The following is a 25564-nucleotide window of genomic DNA, read 5'->3' as shown; positions in this document are numbered from 1 at the left end:
TTCTTCCCTCTCCCTACTGTAAGTTCCTGTCTTTATGTGGATATCTTTCTCAGGCTTTACATATATATATATATACGTGTATGTATATATATATATATTTTATATATTTACTGTACATATACTTAAATTACACATATAAACACATATATGTATAAATATACCCATAGCCATTGCCGTTGATTCCAACTCATAGTGACCCTAAGGGACAGAGTAGAACTGCCCCCAGAGGGCTTCCAAGGAGCGCCTAGTGGATTCGAACTGCTGACCTTTTGGTTAGCAGCTGAGCATACGTAGATCCCACTAAACCCACTGCTGTTGAGTTGATTTCGACTCATAATGACCTCATAGGATTTCCAAGGCTGTATATATATATTTTTTATATCTCTGTGGAAGCCGCATCTTTCTCCCTCGGAGCCCTGGTGGTTGCTAACTGCCAGCCTTTCAGTTAGCGGTAGATTGGTTTAACCACTGTGCCACCAGGGCTCCTTATATATATCCATATACATGTATGTATATACAGCCGTGGTGGCACAGTGGTTAAGAGCTGTGACTGCTAACCAAAAGGTTGGCAGTTCAAATCCACAGTCTACTTCTTGAGAACCCTATGGGGCAGTTCTACTCTGACCTAAAGGGTTGCTATGAGTTGGAATTGACTTGATGGCAATGGGTTTTTTAAATATATGTATGTAGTACTGGTGACGCAGTGGTTAAGAGTTCAGCTGCTAACTGAAAGGGTAACAGTTTATAACCACCACCTGCTCCTTGGAAACTCTATGGGGCAGTTCTAATTTGTTCTGTAGGGTCTGTATGAGTTGGAATTGACTTGATGGCAGGGGGTTTGGTTTTTTGGTATATATGTATATATTCTTTCCTTTTGTCTGGACCAAATGGAGTACTGCTCCTTTGTGTATTTGTTAAGCACTCTGAAGGGAAGCTACCTGCAGGCATTAGGGAAATTTCCCACCCATTATCTGTAGTTTGTAGCTCCTGAGTGGGTTTTCTGTATATACTGCTGGTTTTAATCAATATTAACAGCTGAAGTTCATTGCTGTATTGGAGGAATGGATGGATGCAATGCTCTAGGATGTGGAGCAGGGTGTAGGTGGTGAACACAAAAAGTCCCAGCTGATTTTTTATTCTCAGGCTGGGTAGAGAGAAGAAAATACCCATGTCACAGTGTTCCTCTCCTGACCTTTGTTTCTATTTCATTTTCTCTGAACCTTTCTTCAGCGACACCTCTGTCTCTCCTGAAGACGATCCTGTGGCCTGGCTCACTGTCAGAGATAACTCTCTTTGAGGTGCTGAAGGAGATGACATCTACTTCAGGGTTAGGTAGATCTGGGTTCACAGCTGGCCTCTGAAAACTTGATAGTTATATGATCTTTGTATGCAATAGGTGGTACAAATGGTTTGTTCTTGGCTACTAATGGAAAGGTTGGCAATTCAAATCTACCTGCAGCACTGCAGAAGAAAGGCTTGGCAATCAACTTCTGAAGGATTACAATCATTGAAAACCCTATGGAGTGCAGTTTTACTCTGAAATGTGGGGTTGCCATGAGTTGGAATTGACTTGACAGCAATGGGTTTTTTATGCAAGTTTCTTTACCTCCCTGAGTCTTCGTGTCCTCATCTGTAAATGTATGTTCAAGTGCGTAGCACAGTGCATTTAATAATTTTGCAACTCTTTTCCTCCCTCTCCCCCTTTTTTAGACATGTTTTGTTCTAACAACACTAGCCTGCCTTTCCTGCCATGTTGTATTATCCAGGCTCATCTCAGGTACAGTGTCTTCTCCCATTACAGCTGGTGAGATTCCTGGACTGGCACAGTCAGAACAGACCCTCCAGCAATGCTTGTGTGTGTAATGGCTGAAGAGCTCATGTTGCCTGCCCCAGAGAAGGACTGCGGGTATGTTCATAGGTGGGACCTGTCCATGGTTTCCTCAGGAGGACCAGTCACCTTGTAGCTCTATCTCTACCTTGATTATAGGTACAGGAAAGGAAAACCTTGAATGAAGTGTACCTGTTATGGAGTAAAAGATGTAAAATTCAGGCACATATGTAAAAACTGAACTCACCTTCATTTAAGAAGAGTCTTAATGCGGGTGGGACATCTCATTCAGAAATACCAGCCTGATAACCTAGGTGTAAATGGGCCTCAGATGGAGGATTTGACTGATTGTTGTTCTGGTGTAGATTTTGGCTGGGGGTTGGCTTTCTACAACAATCATACAGGTAGGTACACTTTCACGTGCGCTTGTATGTTATCCTAGGTGTGCAGATGTGGTTCTTGGCCTTGCGAATCCCCTCATCTAGCCTTTAGTACACACTTCCTCACCTTGAATTCATCCCCCTTTCCTTTCCATCACTCTGATTTGGAATTTGTTTCCAAGATCTAGTTCAAATCCTATCTCTTTTGTAAATCTGCTTCTAGGCATCACTTAGTGATGGTGACTTACTCCTGTAGGAATTGCTAGGTGGGTGTTTCATTTGGTAATTAATCCTTATGATTTTGTGTTTCTTCCATTGCTGTTTTGAATTGTAACTTTGAACTTTGTGGTTTATCTTTTTCACGTGTGTATCCGTGTCTTCGACTTCTTTCTCCATAGTATCTAGTGAGTGACCAGCATAGAGTAGGCACTCAAAAATTGTTGTGTTGGTAGACTGGAAGAATGACTCATCCCCTGCCATCCCTCCACCAGGAAGGTATCTCTTTTCCATTCTTGGGTTGGCTATTCTGCCTAACTGTTGGTTGGTATGTACCTTGGCAGTCGCTGGCCATATATCCAGAGAATTGACCTCTCCTGGTGGTGGAAACAAGATCCCTGGGTAGTGTGAGTGGTTTGCTCTCGGCTACTAAGTGAAAGGTTGGCCATTTGAATCCCCCTGCCCCAGCAGAGCACAGAAGTAAGAGTTGGCGATCTGCTTCCAAAGTCACAACTGTGAAAATCCCATGGAGCAGTTCTACTCTGAAGCACTTGGGGTTGCCATGAGTCAGAATCAATTCAATGCCAACTGGTTTGATTTGGTGGTGGAAACAGGTCCATGCTACCAGGAAGAAAAGACCCTTGGTTTGTATATGGATTCCCTGGACACAGAAGGCCGTTGAGACGTTTTTCTGGGATTCGTAAGCTCGCTGGAACTGCCTTAGACTTAGACTTTGGGCACAGTGGTCTGAGGGAGAATTTTCTAAGGTACTGCTAGGACCCAGATCCTGGTTTGGCCTTACCTGGGACTCATGGAAGAAGTCTGGGCAGCCTCTGGGTAGAAAAAGGGGGAATGCGGAAGATGAGTAAGGCTTGGGCTACCATCCTGTATAAATTGAGAGTCCATTTCTGATTTCTACCTCTCTCTGCTTCTTCCTGCCATAATTATAACGGACTTTGGGCCATTTATCTAAAACACATAATTGAGGGGCTATGGCATCTTTAAATGTATCAATCAAATGTTGACTTGATAGTGTTGGCAATTGCCTAGAGCTCAGGCATAATTCACCTGCTTTAGTTTTGTGCAGTGAATGAATTGATTTTCTAAAGAAGAATGGGGTGTGTATGTGAATGAGAGAATCGAGTTTGATTTTTTTTTTTTAGGGGTATTTGTTTTATTTAGGGGCAATAATATAGGAAGAGAGAAGGTCCCTAAGGTGTCCTCTGCGGGGTATTTGTTTTATTTAGGGGCAAAAATATAGGAAGAAAGAAGGTTCCTAAGCCGTCCTCTGTGAGCTTGAGAAAGAAAGAATGAATGCGGACGTGGACAGTGCCAGGAGGAACATGAAATTAGTGGTGTTGTCCAACAAATGAAGAACAATGAAAAAAATGTAAGATACCCCCAAAGATAAGAGGATCAAGACAGACTGAATGCTCATGTATACAAAGTGGTGTGTGTATATGTTTAATTATCTTTTTTCCTGTCATTCTCCCAGTCTACCCCCCATCCCCTGCCGCCCCATCCTGAGCAGGCATCCAGGCCATTGTGCATGTAGCCTTGTCTACAGTTTTTACTTTCTGCAAAGTCATATGTTTTTAGCTGTGATTGCAGTCACTACCAAGTGGCTCACCTTGTCTTGAGTAATGAGAATAAACAACTGGTCACTGCACTGACCACTGAAACTAATAAAGATATATAGTGCTGGGCTGGCTTAGGGAGTCACAGCCGTATTCTTAAACTCTTTCTGACATTTATACCAAAGGAACATGATTCCAAACTCACTCACTGCTTACCCATTCTGAGAAAGAACAAACTATTTGACTGATGGCTTGCTAAATTTAATATGCTTAGCAAGTAAAATTATTACGTACTCTAATGCCGTGTAATTATTAAGATACACTGCTTTTAAAAATACCAAGTGAATAATATTGATTTAGTGAACTGCTATTTAGAAAAATGCCAGCAAAGGAGGAATATTTTATTTTAGCTGCCTTAGAGCTATAATGGGTCTGGGCTGAGATATGCATGTGGAAATAAATTATGTACAAGGTAAACTATTTTGTTATACAGTACCCGTAATATTAATTAAGCCGTAATTTTACCAACAATGCTTTAATTTAACAAACAGGAATCATCTGTACCATTCTTTCAAATATATAACTTTGGGACCATAATAAAACATGCAGAAGCACCTGCAGTTAATTGTAAAGCGAACAGTGAGACTAGGAACTTTAAAGGGTAATTGTAATTTATCATTTATTTATTTGACTTATACTGGGTATAATTACTGTTATAGTGTGTTATTATTTTTAGTTCAGCATAAGATCCGTCTGATTCTAGTTTAACACAAGCAGCCTGGTGGATCTTTCTACTTGGGCCCCTTGGCAGTGGACTCTGTTCCCTTCCCGTCCCTGGAATGGGTCCTTGTAAAATAAAGAAGAATGGATGGGCTACTGTCAAAGACAATCCTCGTTCAAAGCTGTAAGAATATTTCCATTTCCATGAAAGCCAAGAATTTTCCCTGCCTTCTCAGTCCTTTAGATAGCAGCATTGTGGAGGGACGTTGTCGGGGTCGGCACACAGCTTGTGCCCTGGCTGAATGGGCCGGGGTGATGGCTTTTTGGGGAAGGAAGGAAGGTGGTGAGAGGGACTGACCACAGAAGCTCAGCTTTTATTTAAGTTCTTGTCTAAGGGTTGCTGCTGTTTATTGTTGTGGTTTTGGGCTTTGTTGTTGTTATTTTCAAGAGCAACTGGGAAGGAACTGTGCGAGGGGAAAAATACCACCATGGAAGAAAATAAGCAATTATAGCAGGCTGTTTGTTTGTGGCTAACAGAATGCTGAAATGGCAGGTTTGCAAATTTGTAAGAGAGGGAAGCTTAGTGTTCATCTTTATCAGCCAAAGTGGTTTCTTGTTAGCTGAGCGGCAAGCTAGAAAGCGACCGATTTTGACAACATAATTTACATCTTTGTATAAAACTATTGCTGGCAGCCGAACTAATTTGTGCTGGATTAGGTTGTTTGTCTCTGCTGCTGACTAACCATGCAATCTATCAGAGGCTGTTTTCAAATATCACTTTTCAACTATGCCCTTGAGAGGGGGAATTGATCGGAGATGTACGGAGCAAAATTACTCCAATAACTTTATGGAAGAAACAATTACGGGCTCATACAGATGTGAATAATTCTGAAAAGTAGAAACAAATATAATGAATTTAGCCCTGTTCCTATCTCTCACGTGTGCATGAAATTTATAAATAATTCAATAACACATTATTGGCCCTGTTTTCCTGTCTCTTTCTGGATCTTGATCGACGACGGTAATAGGAGAAAGACTAGGGGAGACTAGGTGGAAAAATTCTTGGAGACCACATTTGAGGATTTTGAGATGCAGGTTATATGAATGTCACTTATGAGGTGATGGAGATAGCAGTTACTATACCCATATCTGTTAAACTATGTCTTTTCACTCAGTCCGAGTTTTATAAGTTTTAAAGTAAAATGCTGCGATAGAGAAAAGCAGCATCAGTCAGGCAGATATGTTTGTGCTACCGACATGGGCGATAAACATACGAATATATTTTATCACATATTTCTACATTATATTAATAATTTTACCATGCAGAAGAAGAATGGAGTATCTCTTCTGCTTCCAAGTGAATATTTTAGACGTTTTTTCCTGTCCTATAGGGAGATATGGGGTGATAGAATAATATGAAGGAATAAAAAAGGAGAGGGGGGAGAATTCAAAACTGATAACGAAGCTGAAGTTGTTTATAAAATGCCTGAGATTAGCCAGCAAACAAAAAAACCATTAAGCACCTATTATTTTAAAGCAGTGGGCACATTTTTCATCACTTTCCTCTGATAAATTTTCACTTGTGCATCCTGCTCCAGGTAATTAATTGCTTTCAGTTCAGAGGAGTAATAATGCAATAAATTATGCTGGTATTTCTAGTCAGAGGATCATATTGCAGCTCCCTAACCAAAGCGGCACTAATAACAATCCAGGAGACTTGTAGACCACAAAAAGGAAGCCCCATTATTATAAATTGGTTATGTAAAGAGTTCAAGGACCAAGTCCTCAAAAATGCTTTCAAGCCATCTCATTCAGGGAAGCTTGCATATTCATGTGTTTGGTCAGGATACTCTTGTATTAAAGTTACATAGCTACTCTCAGCCCTGGAAGCTTTTCAAACACTGGGTACTCCACAGGGAGGCGGAGTCATTGCTGCTGTGGAGTAAAGCCTGAGTGGGAAGGACTTTTCTGAGATGACAATGATGCTGGTAATAATAGTTACTGGTATGTTGATTGTGTGCTGTATACCAAGCACTGTTTTGAGCACAACTGCATTTAATCCTCCTAACAATCGTAGGAGCTAGGGCTATTGCTGTTATTGTTTTACAGATGAGGAAACTGAGGTGAATTGTCCAACTGATAGATAAGGGAACTGGGATTTGAACCAAGGCAGTAAATCTCTGAATCACATTGCGTCTTGGGCGAGGTTTACTCCTGGCTCTAGGCTGGCTTGCAGTAGATCAGGGTCGGACTGGAGGGGGCCGGAGAGGTGCCACCTATTTAAAAAAAACAGTAACTTAGCTTCCTTTGTTACTCACTCTGGTGAAGACCTCACTTTGCTCATTTTCAGAAAACTTGGTTCTTCAACCTGTAGATGGTCTGCTGTAGCGTGTTAGTTTCTAAGCTTAAAAAATGATGCAAACATCTGCTCACTCTCCTTTCTGTAAGACTTCAATAGTTTTTGTCGTCTTGTCCTGTTTTCTCCTATTTTTCCCTTCCAAGTTCCAACTTTTAAGAAAAGCCTCACAGATAAAGGAAACTTAGAGAAATCCTATGCCTTTCTGTAGTACACAGTATAATTTTAATTTCCACAGATATCTTAAAGTGGAGATGATGCTCTATTTTAGCCATTAGCTATCAGTGTACATGCCCAAGCACAGACACACCTCAGCCCCACTTAAAAACAAAAAACAAACCCATTGCTGTCAAGTCAATTCCAACTCACAGTGACCATATAGGGCAGAGTAGAAGTGCCCTATAGAGTTTCCAAGGAGCGCCTGGTAGATTTGAACTGCCAGCCTTTTGGTTAGCAGCTGTAGCACTTAACCACTATACCACCAGGGTTACTTAAAACAACATTAATGGCCAGAGAACCAATTAAATTTGGATTCCAACTGCTTACATGATGAGGGTCTCACCTCACCTTCTCCCCACAGTCTTTTGATAAGCCTTGTTGCTTTTACTTCGATGGTTTCTTGTGTCAAGAAGGCCACAGAAATGCTCTCAGACAAAGAAACTTGGACTGAAAACCAGGTAGAGATAGACCAAGAGAGAGACTACAAACTCGGGGAAGAGAGAAGAGCTGCTCTTCTTTGACTTGAACCTAGGGTGGGAAGTATTTTGCTAGGGAGGAAGGCCTCCTTGGAATGGATTTACGGAATGGGTTGAGTAGTAGTTTTGGATGCTTTCATATTAACTCCTATTCTAGTAACATGTAGGTTATTACATGTAGGTATTAACATATAGGTTGACAGATTACAGTGCAAAAGGGAAGCAGGGGAATAGAGTATTCCATTCTTCATGACTTTCCCTGGATCCCAGCAGACACTTCCTGGTTACCCATAGCCAGGCAAAGAGGGGAGAGAGCTAGGGTGAAACCTACGGTTATTTATGGGGTAGCAAAGCTTCAGTGTTCTGCCTGGATGGCCTGACAGTTCCTGGGCTGTGCTAATTGACAGGGAAAATGGATGGGCTGGAAGTGTAGGGTTCCACTCTTCTGTGGTGGTGACAACAACTTAGTCCAGCTTTCTACAGCTCCGTCTTGCATATTCATCCTACTTACTGCTCCAGCCGTTGGGCTTTGTCCTGATTCACTGCCTCTGTTGCTGTTACTTAAACTGAGGTAATGATTTCCTCATGGCAGGACACTTGTTGGCCTCACCTACGGAGATCTCCCTGGAGGGTAGGGCTGCATCAGTTCACACCATGGTGGTCAAAGAGGGTTTTAGAGTTTGGCCTGGCATGGTCAGTGCTTGCTCTTGCAAACAACCTGTCCTGTTGCCACCTAGAGGGATCTACCAGAGTGAATTTGTATTTTATTTTCTGTATATTTAGCTTCGGAATGAGATCTTACAATCACCTTCAGATAGTCATTCAAACATATTAGTTTTCATACCTAGAAATATTATTTGCATATTTTTCCTGAACCAGAGGTTGAATTTCCTGGGGTGGGGGGAGGTATGAGGGCAGCAAGTAGAGGATTTTCCTTAGAAAATTTTCCCACTGTAGACAGTCTTCCTGTATTCTGCATTCTCCAGATAATTGAAGATACAGGAAAAAATGAGTTTTTTTTTTTTTTTTTAAAGACCGGAGATCTTTAAAGGGGATGATTTAGGATAATTTATGGCAATTTTGTTTCACATTTGGGGCCAATGGAAAGTTGGTGGTGGAGCAGGTTTGGGCCATGGATGAAATTATTGAGACTGTCCGTTCAAGTTGTTAGTACAGACTCTGTGGAAGGGTCAGTGGGACCAAAAAGGTGAAGGACGTCTTCAGTGCTGCTGCCTTTGGGAAATACTTAACTAAGAAGTTTATTAGTATGAGAGTAGAAAGGTTTGAAGAGCCAGCCTAGCTAATACTGAGGCAGTTTACTTAAATACTGGATCTCAGCTGTAGGTAGATGTCTTCCACCTCCACTATGAAAATGTGGTGATTTCTCAAAGCCTCAGGCACATACTATAGGGTTGCTTCCCATTTTAGGAAGTCATGAATGCCCTACATCATGAGATTCCAAACTTTTTCAAGACCTAGAAAAGATGTGTAGAAGCTTCATAAAGTAGTAGTAAAGGCCTTTATAAGTATTTATTTTTTAATCACAAAAATAATTCTGTTTGTAATTGTTTAATTCTCTGTCTCCCCTATTAGATTGATTTCAGCAGGAGGACAGATACCTTGCCTGTCTTGATCATTGTATCTCTAGCATCCTACATAGGGCTTGGCCTGCAGTTGGCTGTCAGTAAATATTCTCCAGTAGGAGAATGCCCATTACTGAAAGTTTGGAAAGTACATCAAAGCACAAGGAAGACAATGGAAAAAAAGAAAAAAAACTCTATAATTAGACCACTCTCTTGAGTGCTGTTATAAATTTTCCCATATATCCTTCCAGTCTTTTTTCTATGCATTTGTCCACCCCCAACCACTACTGATAGTGATTTTTGTCCTTCCCAGATTTTGTCTGTCCCAGAGTGGGATCATAGCACACAAAGTTTTAACTCTTTAGTCATTATAATTTTTTAATTTATAAAATTCTGTGGCAAATGAGATACAACATAATGGGTACTGCTTGGTGACTTGAGCTTTATATTATGAGGAAAGGCATAAAATTTTTTCAGATGTTAAGTTTAAGGGTGGAAGTTGTGGAAAGGATAATAAAATTTCATTCTCTCCAGTTTATATTGTTCCTTTTTGGGTCACAGTGGAACAACTGCATTGCATTTTCTGTTGATATGTGTGCTATTCATTTTCTGGCTCTGAACCTGGTTGCATTGAGGATAAAGATGGGAATATGATTTGGAGAAGAAAAGAAGAGCAGGGTATTGTCCAGACCAACTTACACTATAGAAATAATTTCATCCTTTTCATAAAAATACTCAGAGCTCCAATTCTGCTTCCTAGAAGCCCAGTAAGCCTTTGTGAAACAGTCAGGCTTCCTGCTGTAAGCCAAAGCCATGGCCAGCAGTACTTCGTCTTCTGGCCGCAGTGTCGACTGGGCCTTAAGGTTGACTATGACCTGATCTCCAGTGCACGTGTCCATCAGAACTGCTGCCTCTCTTTGGAAGTGCTCATGGTGGACATGTTGAGCTGGTTTCCAGAAGTTCACCCGAGCAATACTCAGAAGGTGCAGGCTGGGGGGACCTTGGAAAGTCATTTGTTCAGTCCATCACTGCCTCCTGGTGTGTCTAAGCCACTGAAGAAGAAAGTGAGCTGCCTCCCCATTGCCCAGATAGCCACAGAGCCAGAGAAATATCAAATCCCTCCTCTTTCTGGACTTTAGAAAAGGTCTTCAACTTTGTAATTTTAAAACACGTTCTCCTACACCTGTCATTGTGCTTTTTAATAGAACCTGCCAGCACCACTCTATGCAGAGTCCCACGATTTCACATTATTATCTCATTGTCTATTTCGAGTGTTATAGCCTTACTGCGACTTCCTAACTAATCAGCTATTTCAACTTTCATTCCATAAGCTTTATGTCTGAGTGTAATTAAATGAGCATTAAGTCTTTTTTTTTTTTCACTAGCAAAGCCTGAAAGTTCTGATATTACAGTAATAAGTGTGAAGTGAATTTTGAATGGCATTTATATCTGTTCATGGGCTCTAAATGTTTGATTTGCATAACTAGTTAAAATGATATCAGAGCAGCATATTGATTTAATTCCATCTCAGAAAACTGTTAATTAATAATGATAATAAATGTGTCAGTCCTTTATTATCTGCTTTGAATTGGTGATGATAGCTATATTAATACCACTTCAGTAATAGACCTCTGCTGGCTATTGTTGGCAAAGCTTTCAAGGCCTGAATCACCTACAATCAGAATTTAGAATATTTATTGCAGATTAGTTTTAAAAAGAACAGTCATTCCATCATATGTGTAATTTTATTAACACCTACATTTTAATTTAACATTTTATTTACATAAATCATCATGATCAGAAACTTCAGGTGGGTTTTAAACAAAGGCACTTTTTCATTTTTATGACCCAAGTTAAAAGTTGCCTGACGGGACTGGGCCCAGGATGATCTCTTTTGTGGGGTTGGCAGGCCTGCAGCACTTCCTGCCACATTTTTCTCCTTGCCGATGGGGCCACTTTCTGGCTCTTATCCTTAAGGTAGAATCAGCTGTGATGCTTGGAGGCTTCAGAGCTGTGTGTGGGGTGGTAAGATTGCAGGAGGGGGCCGTTACGAACAACCTTTTCCCTCTCTGCTCTTCCAAGGACTACCATAGTTTTGGAGGCTGCTCGTACCTCTCTGGTTTTTGTGGAAAATGCAAACACCAAGATGACTTCCCCATTCTTGAGTTTCTGGAAAGCAAGGATAACGTGGATTTTTACCTCGCAGTAGCTACACATTTCCTGAGACTGAGAAATCCAGGGCCCAGTAGTGTTGGTTTTCCAGAAAGATGTCATAGTCCTAGAAAGAAGTCTCCCTTTTGTCTCTTAGTGCTTTAATCTCCTTCATATGCAATAGCCATGACTGTTGAAAACCTCATAATCTATCAGAGCCTTAGTTTGTCTGTACAATGGGTGACTTGTAGGATTAAATGAGATTTCACCCACATGCACATGTGTATATCACAGTGCTTAGCACCTAGAAGATACTTACTGATGGCTAGTTCCTCTCTTTTCTTCTTGAGTTGAGTACACACTTACCATCCCTTCTCCACGCACACTTAGCAGTCTGAATAAAGACATGAGCAGCCTCTATCTTTGGAATCAGCAGTCCTAATAACTCTGTTGGGTCTATGTAAAAAAGCCTAAAGAACTTACTGCTCTTCCCATTAGAAGTTTGCCCCTAGGTTTGACTATGTTGATAGGAATACAATCTATTTTCTTGGTGCCTGCCCCCCGCCCCCCGCCCCCCGCCCCATCCCTCACGTTTGCTTCATATTCTTGGATGTAAATGACGGTTATTTATTTGGAATCTGCATAAGATTTGTTCCTTTTTTCTCCAATCCCAGAACTTGGGTTGGGCCTTGCCTTTGTGTTTTTGTTTTGTAAAAATATATATTAAACATAAAAAAAATATAACATTTGCCAATTCAACATTTTTCATATTTACAATTTAGTGACATGAGTTACATCAGTCATATTGTGCAGCCGTGACCATTATCTATTGAGTTTCTGTTTATGGTGATGGAAAATACCTTTACGGTTTGATCTTCCCACTGACCTCTTCCTAGAGAGCCTATTTCTGGTCATGACATCATGTTTCCACATACTCTTCTCACTGGTTGTAACTGTGCCCCAGAGAGTTTTACATACTCAGGAGCTCATAACCGTTCACTCTAAGCCATGTATTCTTTTCATACCACCGTGTAGTGGTTAAGTGCTACTGCTGCTAACCAAAGGGTCAGCAGTTCGAATCTGCCAGGCGCTCTGTGGAAGCTCTATGGGGGCAGTTCTACTCTGTCCTATAGGGTCGCTATGAGTTGGAATTGACTTCGATGGCACAGGGTTTGGTTTTTTTGTTTTAGATGGCTCACTCAGGTAGTTAATGGAGCCTTGGTAGCACTTGGAGAAGGAACTCCAGTTCTTTCTTTGGGCCTGTCCCTTTCAGTTTCTGCTCATTAATCCCTTTTTAATATTCAGGTTCCATCAGGCAGTAAACTCCCACCTCCCTCACTACATGTAGCCAGAGTAGAGTGCCTTGGACTTTAGAATATTCCCTCAATCTCCTTCAGGAGTATCCTGTCTCCACTCCTTTCCATTTCTTGATGATGGTGGCATGTGTGTGTGGGGGGGGGAGGGGGAAGATGTGGGAGGATGGAAACAACAAAAATACATCCTTTGTTTGAGCCTGTGATAGATTAGCACAGCTTGGAAGGAGTGCTGGGTTTCAAAACTCTTGAGGGTGTGTCTTCAGCTGAATATTCCTCTCCTGACTTTCATTTCTCTCTCAGTGAGTGGGGGTGTAATTCGCCTTGACATCGCTGGCCATCAGTGCCACAGTGAAGTGGGCCTTTTTTGACTTGAAGTGACAGCCCTTGGCCTCTGTGACATTGTTTCCATAGATTTGCAATGAAACAGCTTTGTATTTTTGCAAAATAGAGTGATCTCCTATGACTGGCATTGATGTGGTTTTCACCGTGGTCTTCTGGAGGGTAAAGCTGTTTCCATTGACCCACTCTGAACTGATTCTTCTTGTCCTGGCATCTGGACACATTGCTCTTAGGCTGCCTCGGATGATGGTTTTGTTGTTTGTTTGCTTTTTAAATCTGTGTTGGATTTTATAATGTAATATCCCGAGACCTTTGCTGCTCATCTGCTCTTCCACACCACAGTAGTGGTCGGTATCCTAGAGAAAGAGTTAGCTTGGGGCACCCCCCAGAAGGTCGCCCATTGCCATCGAGCCGATTCTGACTCATAGCAACCCTATATGACAGAGTAGAACTGCCCCATAGGGTTTCCAAAGAGCGGCTGTTAGATTGGAACTACCGACCTTTTGGTTAGCAGCCGAACGCTTAACCACTGTGCCACCAGGGCTCCCCCAACTGGGAGGTTAGTTTCTCTAATACTAAAATCTTCGGAGAAGAGTATTAGAGGAAGGAATTGGGATGTCAACTGGTGGTCCTTACTTTTCAGAGAAGCTTAAATCACAAACTGGTTGTTCTCAGCATTTTCTTGAACACCTGGAGGCAGACAAGTAAGATATCCTTACTTTCATCACCTCATCAAAGAAGAGAAGAAAATTGCAATTTTTTTTTTTTGTAGAAGGCTCGAACCTTTGGACTTTAAAGTTTACCAGCTTTAGCTAGCCAAGATTGAGGCTCAGGGATGGCTTTACTAATAAATAAACTCTTAGTCTTATTAGAAAGGATAACGTTTATAGAAACATTTTAATGTTATATCTAAGTCTACACATTCCAAACTCTCACCTAGTTATGTGTTGGATTAAAATGTGCTGGGGAATTAAAGAGTAGATTTTATTTTTTGCTCCTAGATAATGTCTTGTGGGGAGGGAACCTGGTTGACTTTATATCAAGTGTAGGGAGAGTCTGTGCCTCTTCTAAGACAGAACTGCTGAAGGGGTCTCTAAAGAGTGAGATTTTTTTTTTTTTTGGCCAAGAATCTTTCTTCCTGATGTCACAGGGTCAAGCAGCCATTTTTCGCTCAAAATGCCTAGTTAAGCTTTGCTTTGTCATTGACTCTGCTGGTGAGAATTTTCTGGGAAAAAAAACCAACTCTATATGAGTGTTTTTGACTGTGGATTCCTACCCCCCCCCCCGCCCCCGCCAGTGGACTGGAGGTGTCCCTGGGAGAGCAGATTCCTGACAAGATGTGTTGAGCCCTTGAGCATGTCTTTGAGAGGAGATGGGACATCAGCCTCTGGGAGGCATTGAGACTATTTAAGTATTTTGCAAAACATTAAGACTAAACTTTTCACAGTGACGGCTTTTCTTTTCACAACCTCAGTGCATACATTCTTTTAGATTCTGGCCTGGCTCTTTCCCTCTGGTGGCCACAAGCTTTACGGCCCAGCACTCTAAATGGAAGAGAAAAATTTCCATTTTAGAACTTGTACTTAGAAACCTGGGAATAGGAGGTAGAGAGAGATTGACTTGTGGATTTTGGTTGAGGTAGGCAATCTACTGTAGAGGTGTTAAAGTCATTATAGCAGAAGCTCAGTTTAAACATCCTCTTTGATAGTGTTTGTGTGAGTCTGCGTGTATTTTTTCCCACTCCTACCCAATCCCTTTGTGGGTTTGTATTCTTTATCCCCAGCTGTTTGTGATATTTTACTGTCAAATATATAATTAACAATATTGTGAGCCAAGTTTAGTGATTTTTTGTGTTCATGTGCTGAATGTCTTTTCTGTTTTAAGAGAGTTTCATCTTATTTGTTTAATGTCCCTCTCCCACCTCAACAAAACGTGTTTCCAGAAAATTTGTCATTCTAACTTCTTTCCAAAGAGTGAACTGTATCAAAAGTGGACTTGGAAAACCGAATCTAAGTGAGCTTGGGAATACAGATGTGGATTGTAGTGTGGAATTGCTTTGGAATTTGAAACTGGTTGTGTAGACTAAGTTGATGATGGATCCAATTGTGAATAAGTTTTTGAAATGGATGATGTCAGTGGCAGTTTTATAACCTGGATTTTAACAGACTAGAATAAGTTACTGGAACATGGGTGGAAAAGCAAGTCACAAGCGAGTGTTGACCCAGTAAAATGAAACCAAGGAGTTAAAAAAATTATGAAAGATATGTTTGTATTTTTTCTCTGAAAGCACAGATTATAGTGGGTTCTCCTGCAGTAGGATGCCTTAAGTATTCTGTTTAATTTTCCAATCTTAGGAAATTTATTAATATAAAAAATCACAAAGGGTCAAAGGAGATAACTAAATAATTTTAATAAAATCAAAGTTCTTTTCTGATAACATATTGCTAGTAAGTGAACATTAGACAGAAGCTTAACATGATAGAGACTCTTGACCTCAAGTCAAAAGCAAGCATGCTCTTTACTGGCTCAGTATTAGAGAACGTCAAGGCTGAGACAAGGTTGTCTGCTTCTGTTATGACTTAAATTCCACACTTTCTTAAATCCTGGAAGATATAGCCTAGAAGTTATTGGTCACCCTTGGGCTGAATCTGACCATCAGACATTCTATTTTGGCCTGCCCAATGTTAAATCTTATTATTTTTTTTTAATAAATTAGTTGCCAATGTTTAAAGAACTGAATATTTCATCCTCCTCCCCCACAAAAAAAAAAGAAAAAGAAAAAATCCTTGTCTTGGCTTTTATTGAAAATGGCAGGATGAGGTCTGTATTCCTGAATGTAACATGAGGCCAGAACAGAGTGGCAGCTGCCACCTTTAGATATGGGGCCTCTCCCTTGGCCTCACCAGTTCACCCAACTCTTCACCTGGTTCAATTCACTTAGTTATGTTACGGGCATGGGCCTTTGGGCATTTGAGTTTGCAGTCACTGCCTTAGCTAATGCAGTAAGATAAGGAATAGAAAATAGAAGTAAATAATGAAAGGGAGGAGATAAAATTTATTATTATTTTTGGGTGAAGTGACTACTAATCTAGAAAACTATTACTTAGAGTTATATAAGATAATCACTTATAAAATATGGAAAAACCCATGTAGCAAAATGTGTGTGGGGGGTGCTCTCAATTCACAACAATAACAATGAATGCCTACTAATTTATTTAGCAAGAAATACTGTAGGACTTACAGGAAGCAACTACAAAGCCTTACTGAAGAGGGATAAAAGCAGACAAATAAATAATGAAAAGTCCCATATTCCCAGGTGGTTTTAATTTATCAAGCTGAAGTCCTATGAAAAAGTAGTCTTTCTGAAGAGTTCATGAGACTCCTGCCCTTAAAGAGCAATGTGCGAAGACTCTGTCTTGCTTTGCCATGGGTGTCTCTTTGTGGGATAAGGAATTGGGACCAGTTTGCGGTGGTTCCCAGGAGATGGGAAAGAGGGAATGTAGACTCTGGCGACCTTTGCGCAACACTTATGTTTTGAGTTAGCAAACACAGTAATTGATAAACGACAGGCTGGATCTCACTTGTCTTGAAGGAGCTCTTTTGCCAGCAGCTATTATTGTTTAACTTTCTTAGGAGCCAGCTTCAGGCCGGGATGGATTGGAGCCCAGGGAGTTGTGCCTGAGTGTCTGAAGGCAGGATTTGGCCTTTTACATTGTATAGTGGCCTTGTTTCCCTCTATGTAATAACTTTTGAGGAGTTGAGGCCCTCAGTTGCTAGGGTAGTTTCTCTCCTCAAAGTCTTACGGTTTTCTGAGGGGTTTGTGCTTTCCCACCAGGACAGAATTCAAGGTCTGGCTTTAAAAATAGGTGCCAGGTAGGTCAAATTTCTACCAGTAATTAAGGCGACCATCAGCACCCACTGGGGAAGAGATTAAGGATGGGCTCAAAGGTGGAATGTTTCTGGCTCCATTGACAAAAAAAGAGATATTTGATTTGAATGATAAAAAACAGTTGGCCATTCTTAACATTTAATAGAATGTCCTGAGCTGTTTTTCCTGATGAAGATATTTCTATAGAAACTCTTGTCCCTGCATGTGAAGTTTGTATGTTTTCCTTCCTATTTTTCTAACGTTTGGTCTGAGTTGCCCTATAATTTTCTGAAGAACCCGCGGGTTGTGATTATGGGTTTATATTGCATTCTGTTTTCTTATTTTTGAGAGCCACATGCAAAGTCTGAATGGCTGAAGCCAGAGTGGAAAGTACATGTGCTTGAGATTTGTACAATTCCCTAGGTTGCCATGTAAAAAAATATTTGAGAAATTCAGGATTAATAGAACTAAAGATTTTGTTCCTGAACCAAATAAAATTTTAATATGTGAATATTTATATTGATTAATTACATGTAAAAGTTTATATAATTCAATTAGAATTTTCTGCACTTGTCTAACTACTGATCATGAGCCCTGGTGGCACAGTGGTTAAAGTGCTCAGTGGCTAGCTGAAAGGTTGGCAGTTCGAACCCACCACCTGCTCCTTGGGAGAAAAATGTGGCAGTCTGACTGTGTAAAGGTTTACAGCCTTGGAAACCCTAGGGGCAGTTCTACTCTGTCCTGTAGGGTCACTCTGAGTCAGAATCAACTTGACGGCAGTGGGATGTGGATCCTACCTATCAGTCTATACGCTTAGGAAAAAAAGTTGAAGGAAATAAGTCAACATGTGAACTTTTGTTATTTCTGGGAGGCAGTCTTGCATGAGTTTTGGATTCAGACCTGAGTTCAAATCCTGATGTGGTCACTTAGGAGTGGTGCAATGATGTGACCTTGAGCAGATTACTTAACCGCTCTAACCCTCAGCTCCCTATATCCAAATGCTGTAAGAATTAAGTTAGATAATATCGTAAAGCACTTAGCACAGTGCTGGTGTATAGTAAATGCTCAGTAAGATAAAACTGTTTGTTATTATTATCATCTGGACAGCAGGATTACAAGTGATTTTAATCGCCTTTTTTGTTTTCTATTTTTTTTAGTGAACATGTGTTATTTAAAAAAAGAGAAATAAATTATAAAAATTTATTAAGCCTTGCTCTGAAAAAAGTCAATATAGTATAAAGTTTTTATTTAATTAAGTGATCAAATCTAGTAAAGGCCCTGAGCCCAGCCACGTCTCTGGTGATAACCCCGGTAGCACAGCCTTGTCTCCACCTGTGGTTCAGCAACTCTGGATTTCACCTCATGCAGAGTTTCCAGGGCCTGGGGATCTCTTCTTCTTCTTGGACCAGAATTGACAAGGCTTTTCTGTTTTCCTAATGTGTTTAGTGGGGAGCCATAATGTATCCAGGCAGTCTAAAAAACAAACACAAATAAAAACCAACAAACAGTTAAATCAAAGGGAAGTATCTGATTACCATCTACTACAATATGCTAAATTCTAGTTTTACTTGCATTAACTCCTTTACTTTTCACAGGTGGGAAATACTGTGCCTGTTATACATAGGAGGAGACAGACAAATAAGTAATTTGAGGTTCTACAGAGAGGAACTGGTGGAGTAGGGATTTGAATTCACATCTTTCTGGCTCCAAAGCTTGCGAAGTTAACTGATAGACTGTACAGCTTCCCCTTCTTTTGGTATGGGGCTGAGACTTACATTGACTCAGTCCACATGTGTGTGACTGTTAACTGTTGCTTGTAGTCAGCTTCCATTCTGGTTGATCTGCATGTGCCATGTTGTTGTTGTTAGGTGCCGTCAAGTTGGCTCCAACTCGTGGCGACTGTGTACAACAGAACGAAACACTGCCCAGTCCTGTGCCATCCTCATGGTTGTTGCTATGCTTGAGCCCATCGTTGTAGCCGTTGTGTCAGTCCATCTCGCTGAGGTTCTTTCTGTCTTTTGCTGACCCTTTACTTTGCAAACCATGATGTCCTTCTCCAGGGGCCGGTTATACCTGATAACACGTCCGAAGTATGTGAGTCGTAGTCTTGCCATCCTTGCTTCTAAGGAGCACTCTGGCTGTACTTCTTCTGAGACAGACTTGTTCATTCTTCTGGCAGTCCATGGTATATTCAACATTCTTTGACAGCACCACAATTCAAAGGCATCAATTCTTTTCAGTCTTCAGTCTTCCTTATTCATTGTCCAGCTTTCGCATGCATATGAGACGATTGAAAAGACCATGGCTTGGGTCCTCAAAGCAACATCTTTGCTTTTTTTTTTTTGAAAATAATTTTTATTGTGCTTTAAGTGAAGGTTTACAAATCAAGTCAGCCTCTCACATATAAACTTATAACTCCCACTTACTTTTTAATGCTTTAAAGAGGTCTTTTGCAGCAAATTTGTCCAATGCAACACATCGTTTGATTTCCTGACTGCCTGTGCTGTATCAGTTAATATTGTGTAGATTACCCCTGGTCAGGAAAGTTGTTATGTTCCAAGAAGCCAAATATGCTTAATTTGCAAGCTCTTAACGGTACATAAGTAGGAAAATGGAGAAATAGGAGGGGAAGGAGGAAGCAGAGCAGGAGGAGGAGGAGAAATAAGAGCAGAGTGAAGGGGCACAAAATGGGGCGGCAGTACTTGCCTCAGGGGCCAGTCTCTTAATGATCATGCGAGAAAGCACGTTCAGCATGTGGTAGGAGCTCTGTAGTCTCCGCGGAAGCTGCCCCAGGATCCTGTGCTACAGAGATGTTTAGCCTTCCTTGGAAAAGGTTGATAAGGAAAATTTTGAACCGCTCCTAAGCTTTCAGAGAGCACAGGTCTTTTTAAGCTTATTTTACATTGAGCAAGGCAGTGGCTGTTACACACTGAGTTCTCCCTCCCCTCCGGGTCTCAGCTGTCTTCCTAATAGGCAGCTGCCCTGAGCGGAGTGTGGCATTGTTAACCATCAGGGGTGATTGGCCTGTCAGCCTGTCTTGCTGGAACCCTGGACTCAGGAGCTGCCTGACAGCCACCCTATTTGCATCAGGTGCAAAAAGCACCCTCTCCTCTCATTAAGATAAGGGTTACCCAGCAGTACCAGAAACCCTGAGAAACAATCGAAGACCCTCAAATAACTTCTTTTAGATTTCATTCTTGATAACCTCATCAGGAATGGTAGTTTCTAAACCTTTTTTTTTTTTTTTTACTTTAACACTCTTTTTCCAAGTAAACACGGAGCCCCCAGTAGAGACAACAGATCAAACCCAAGTTGTTCTGGCTAAAGAAGGGGTGGGAAGCTTGGAATCCTTATCTGCTTCACCCTGGAAATATCCCATTGCAATCCTAGGGTTCCTAGGGACACAGTTTGAGAATGTTTGTTCTTGGCAGAAGATAGTTTTAATTGTGTACGATTTCTATTCTTGGTTTTACTTTTGCTCTGAGTGACTTCTGGAGTTTGTTTCCCAGGCTTCCTTCTCAAATGGTTTTCAGAGTAATAGGCAGAAAGTTAAAAATATCAAGAATTAAACCAAGCCCTACTGGAGGACAGTTTGTAAAAACTGTGTCCCAAATGGCTTTGGGGAAAGAGATGTGACGTTTTACAATGACTTCTTGGAAAATGTGTTACTTTTTTCCCTTTTGCTATCCCCTTTCTTCTCTCATCTTCTTCCGCCGCTCTCTTCCTGATTTGATGAAACTATTCACGATGTCCAGCGTATATTTTACTGCTCACTGTGTGTTGTTGTACTTCAGCCATTTATAACTATGATCCATGTTGTGACCTTAGGGAAATTGCATATATAATTATAGAAAGTTTACAGTCATAAGACAAGGAATGGGGAAATATATCACTGTAAAATATAAATATGTTTAAATTACATTTAGGATTTGGAATAGTTCCTTGCTTGTGTTTTACGGAGTAATCTGTGATTTAAATCAGGTTTAGTTGTGTTTTTCCCCCCTAAATTGGGTATTATAAATCAAGAGTAGATGCTGGATATAGCACACAAGAGGATTTCTTATACATTTTAATGTTGCATAAGTAAGAAATACCAGTAGTTCAGCAGTAAAATTGCAAATGTAAGCAAAAGTGAAGATTTTTCCAAATTTAACTAGGTTGCATTTGTTTAGTAAACTCTAGCAATAATTTACTGTTTTATTACATTTGCCTTTGAGATCTGGGCTGGCTTTTTAGTTTCTTTTCTTAGGAAAGAGAAGGGAGGTACATTACTGTAATTGCTTGGAGCTAGAGAAGAACATGAGAGTGCCATTTGCTTTCCCTACCTGCAATATGTGAACTTAAAAAAGGAGAAGGGAGGATGGGTGACTTAGTAAGATTAAATGGATTTGTGGATATATCGCTTGTAAATGCGAAGCTTTTTTTGTTGGGTCAGGGTTCCCATTTGTGTCATCTGTGGTGAGACTATTTTCGTGCAAAAAGAAGTAAAATAAGTTAGGCCCAGGTTTGCGCGTGTAATCGGAGGCATATCTACTGGCCAGGGTGGAGATGGGGAAAGGGTAGCTAATATAGTTCAGCTGTGAATGGACACACGTCTTTTTTAAGACACTGTCGAGTTCTCTGGAAGAATGTGTAGGTTTGATTCGAGATCAATCTCTTTTGTGTCAGATGTGTGGATTTCAGTGTGTGAAGAGGTGTTGAGTGCTCCAGAACCGATGTTGGCATTTGAGAGAAGTTGAATGGAGGGAAGGGCTTTCTCGTTGAGCAGCTTGGCTTGGTATGCTGTGCTCCTGATGCATCTGATTGTAGCCCACCCCGCTCCTTTCCCTTATGCTTCGGATGGTTAACATGGACCCCAGCTTAGTTTAACTGTGGTTTGAGAGAAGTGAGCTCTGGGATTGGGTTGGATGATGTTGATTAATAGGAGTGAGAGGGTGAGAGACTCCAGGGCCAAGCAGTAGGTCCATCTTGGTGGCATCTGATGTTGATTGGCTTTGTCCTGCGCGGCTGTGCTCGGAGAGCGGACATTAAGATGAAGTGATGCTGTCGTGTTGAGGAGCACAGTACTGCATCATTCTGGGAAGAGACAGCTGGGGTGGTTAATCCTTCATCACCAAGGGAGCACTGCCAGCAGAAAGATATACAGCCAAAGATAACCCTCCATAACTTGTGCTAAAGATCAGAAAACTTTGAATTCACATCCATCTGCTTAGTCTGGGGTGAAGATGAAAGATAGGCAGAATAGGAAATAAAAAACTCCTGAGGGATTAATCTTAGGCATGGTATATAGCCCATGGAGTGAGCAGGCGGGAGAGAAACTTTTACGTGGCGTTTAAAAGGGAATTAAATGCACCCAGTTTCACAGCGGCATCTTATAGTAAAATTAAATGGTACACACTCTGATTTTTCTGTTGCATTGCTGTTATTTCACCCTAAAAGGCTGGTTCCGCCATTAGACCCTCTGCGGATGTTTTCCAAGGAGGTGCTCTTAGTTCTGTGCTTAGGGACAGAGCACGCAGGCAGGGAACGCTGGAAATACCTAATCAGTAGAAAGAAGAGCTTTCCGTTTTCTCCCTTTGTGATTTTCATAGGATATTGACAAAGTAGAACAGTGTGTGTGCGTATCTGTGTGTCTGTGTCTGTGTGTGGGTCTGAAAATCTTCTGCTGTGAATATTTCTGAACAGCTGCAATGATTTTACATATCACATGTAATTGAATTATGCATTGTTGTCATACCAAAGTTGTGTGCAGAGGGAAAATAAATCAGCGAGAGAAAGAAATTAGAGGCCCCGCTCACATCTGCAGCCTCTCTGTTACCACAGCGGTCAGGCCAGGGAATGTCGGGTGCAAGGTGAGAATGTTGGTGAGAGTGAAGCCGCAAGCTCTGTCCTCAAGCGACTTTCTGTTGAGTTCAAAGGGAAGCCTTTTTTTTTTTTTTTTAACCCTTTAAAGGAGATTTTAGTCTTTTTCTTTGCCAGATTGGCACGTGAGAGTCTGAGTGGGGGCTTCTCGATTGGTGGCTTGAGCCATTAGCATTGACTCGTGAAGGTGCACAATTCCCCCTCTGCTTGACTCAGCATCACTGATCTTCATGGCCCTCCAGCCGTTACTCCAGGACTTGAATGCGTATGATGTGCAGCGGCAGAACACAAACGTTAAACTGAACCAGGAGTAGGGGTGGAGACAACAGCCTACTGTAAGGCAGAGACCTGGGTTTAAGGCCCTGCCAAGCTCTGTGAACTTACTTGGACAAGTCACTTTAGCGCCCTGTATTACATACAGGAAAACTAAGGTCCAGAGAGATGAGGTTACTGGCCTAAGGAAGGAGGAATGGTCATTGCACCTTGAGAGGTAAAAGAGAGAGTAATGAATGAGGCTGTATATCTCGGCTAGATGATGCGGGGAGAAGCCATCAGTTCTTCTCTGTATGATGAGTCTACATCTGAGATTGTACAATTTGGTCCTGATTTTGAAAATGCAAATAATATACTAATTAATATGTGTATGTGTGAGTATATAATATATGCACATATATTACTAAAGTTTTGGCTTTTATGTTTAATAAAGACAGTTCATTAAATGAATAAGTGTGCTTTAATTTTTACACCTTAGTAAGATTTCATTTAAATAAATATACAAAACAGATAAATATTCCTTGTCAGATCACGAGGTTTAATTTTGGATCTGGAAAAAAGTTTTGGTAAATCTGGGAAGAAAGTATGTTGTACTCATAATTCCTGACATGCTGAGTGTGTGGGGGGGATGGTATCCCTTGTCCACCAAGAGAAAGATGATCCAAGTGTCTCTCTTCTCGACAGATCATCTCATTGAGTTCTGTTGTCTGAGAAGGCGGTGAAGAAACTGAGATTCTTAGCAGGTTTGTTCATGGGAAGAGAAGAGAGCAGATCTGAAAGCATGCCAAGGTGAGGGTCATGTGGAAGCACAAGAAGACTCAAATGTAATGCAGTCATCTTCATACTTTTCATTCTCAGTCTCAAATCCTAAATCTGCTAAGCCTAGACATTTCCCTCCTGGATCCATGCTGCGTGTTCAGAATTGAGTCACTTGCCCAAATGGCTAGAGGGCCAGGTTGGGGGGATTGTTGATACTCTCCAAGGTTGAAGTAGAATGGAATTTGTGGGAGATGTGATATAAGAGCCTCCGTTTGGGGCAGTGATTGCTTTTCAGGGAATTTTATACTTGGGAACAAATCACTGGGCCAGTGAATGTCAGATACTGCTGGTGGTGTATATATATTTCCTATTTGGATGCCCAGTAGTACGCAGCTTTTGCTGTTCCTCGTAAATGTCAGTTTTCTTTTGGCTGGTCCTTTGGGAGATTTAACTAGTCTTGAGGAGATTGGCAACCTTGGTTTATCCTCTGCATCTAGTGCACTTTTCTCTAAATTATTCTCAGTTCCTGCCTTATTTACTAGTAGAGTATGTTGGTTTATGTGGCACGGTATGCTTTGATTTATGCAGGAGTCTCAGTGGAGGAATGGTAAATGAGTCAGCAGTGAACCTAGAACTAGTAGACATGAATTCTGGTCCTCACTTGACCTTTACTCCCCCAGGTTTCCCTGTGTTTCCATTTTCTATTGCTGCATTACCCTAAAACCTACAGACTTGCAACAACCATTTTATTAAACTCATGGATTCTGTGGGTCAGAAATTCGGACAGGGCATAGTATGGTGGCTCATCTCTGGTTCACAATGTCTAGGGCTTCAGCTGGATGGACTCAAAGACTGGGGTCACTTGGTGTTGCAGGCTGGAATCACCTGAAAGTTCATTCACATGGTTGTATGGTGTCTGGGCTGGGATAACTTCAAGACAAGAACTGCTGACTGGAGCCCTATACATGGCCTTTCTATGTGGCTTGGCTTCCTCACAGTATGGCTGCCTCAGGGTAGTTGCACTTCCTACATGGTGACTCAGGGCTTCCAGTACAAAACTTTTAGTGAACACCGTGGAAGCTGCAATCACTTTTATGACCTAGAAATCCTGTAGTATAACTTCCATGTACCCTGTTGGTCAAAGCAACATAAGCCTGCCCAGATTGAAATTTATCTTTTGATGAGGAAATGGCAAAGTCACATTCTGGAAGAGCATGTTGGGTGGAAGATCTTGTTGTAGTCATCTTTGGAAAATATACCACACCCAGCTTCTTCTTCTGTGAAATGAAGAAAAAATGGATTGGGGCTGGAATTAATTAGCAAGACCTCTTCCAACATTGAAGTGATATGATTCTTTAAAATAAAATCAAATTGAATTTAAAACATAATTTACACAATGATTATTTGATTTATTGTAGAGCCTGATGTAGGGTATCACCCATTGCCATCGAGTCAATTCTGACTCATACTACCCTAGAGGACAGAGTAGAACTACCCCATAGAGTTTCCAAGGAGTGGCTGGTGGATTTGAATTGCCAACCCTTTGGTTAGCAGCCAAGCTCTCAACCACTATAGAAAGGTGTCTTGGTACAATTTAAAATAGTTTCTTATGTAATGTGAAAGACACACTAGCATGAGTGA

At 41.1% G+C, this 25564-nt stretch overlaps 1 protein-coding gene across 14 annotated transcripts in view; it reads left to right on the top strand.

Annotated features, from left to right (window-relative positions):
• LRMDA (leucine rich melanocyte differentiation associated) overlaps window positions 1–25564 on the top strand; it is a 1313836-nt gene that overhangs the window by 234563 nt on the left and 1053709 nt on the right. For 3 of the 14 annotated variants that reach the window (XM_049855455.1, XM_049855454.1, XM_049855452.1), the window contains exon 2: window positions 23849–23953. The exons of 5 other annotated variants lie outside the window; for them this stretch is intronic. In XM_049855455.1, the coding sequence (XP_049711412.1) occupies window positions 23916–23953 (38 nt within the window). In that variant the 5' untranslated portion in view covers window positions 23849–23915. Of the gene's footprint in view, window positions 1–1801; window positions 23954–25564 lie in introns of all 14 variants that reach the window. 6 more of the 14 variants (XM_049855447.1, XM_049855446.1, XM_049855453.1 and 3 more) reach the window with 5 other exon arrangements.

The sequence above is a fragment of the Elephas maximus genome, chromosome 16 (genome assembly GCF_024166365.1).
Source record: "Elephas maximus indicus isolate mEleMax1 chromosome 16, mEleMax1 primary haplotype, whole genome shotgun sequence".
Lineage (NCBI taxonomy): Eukaryota > Metazoa > Chordata > Mammalia > Proboscidea > Elephantidae > Elephas > Elephas maximus.
This window is presented reverse-complemented; position numbering and strand designations above follow the sequence as displayed.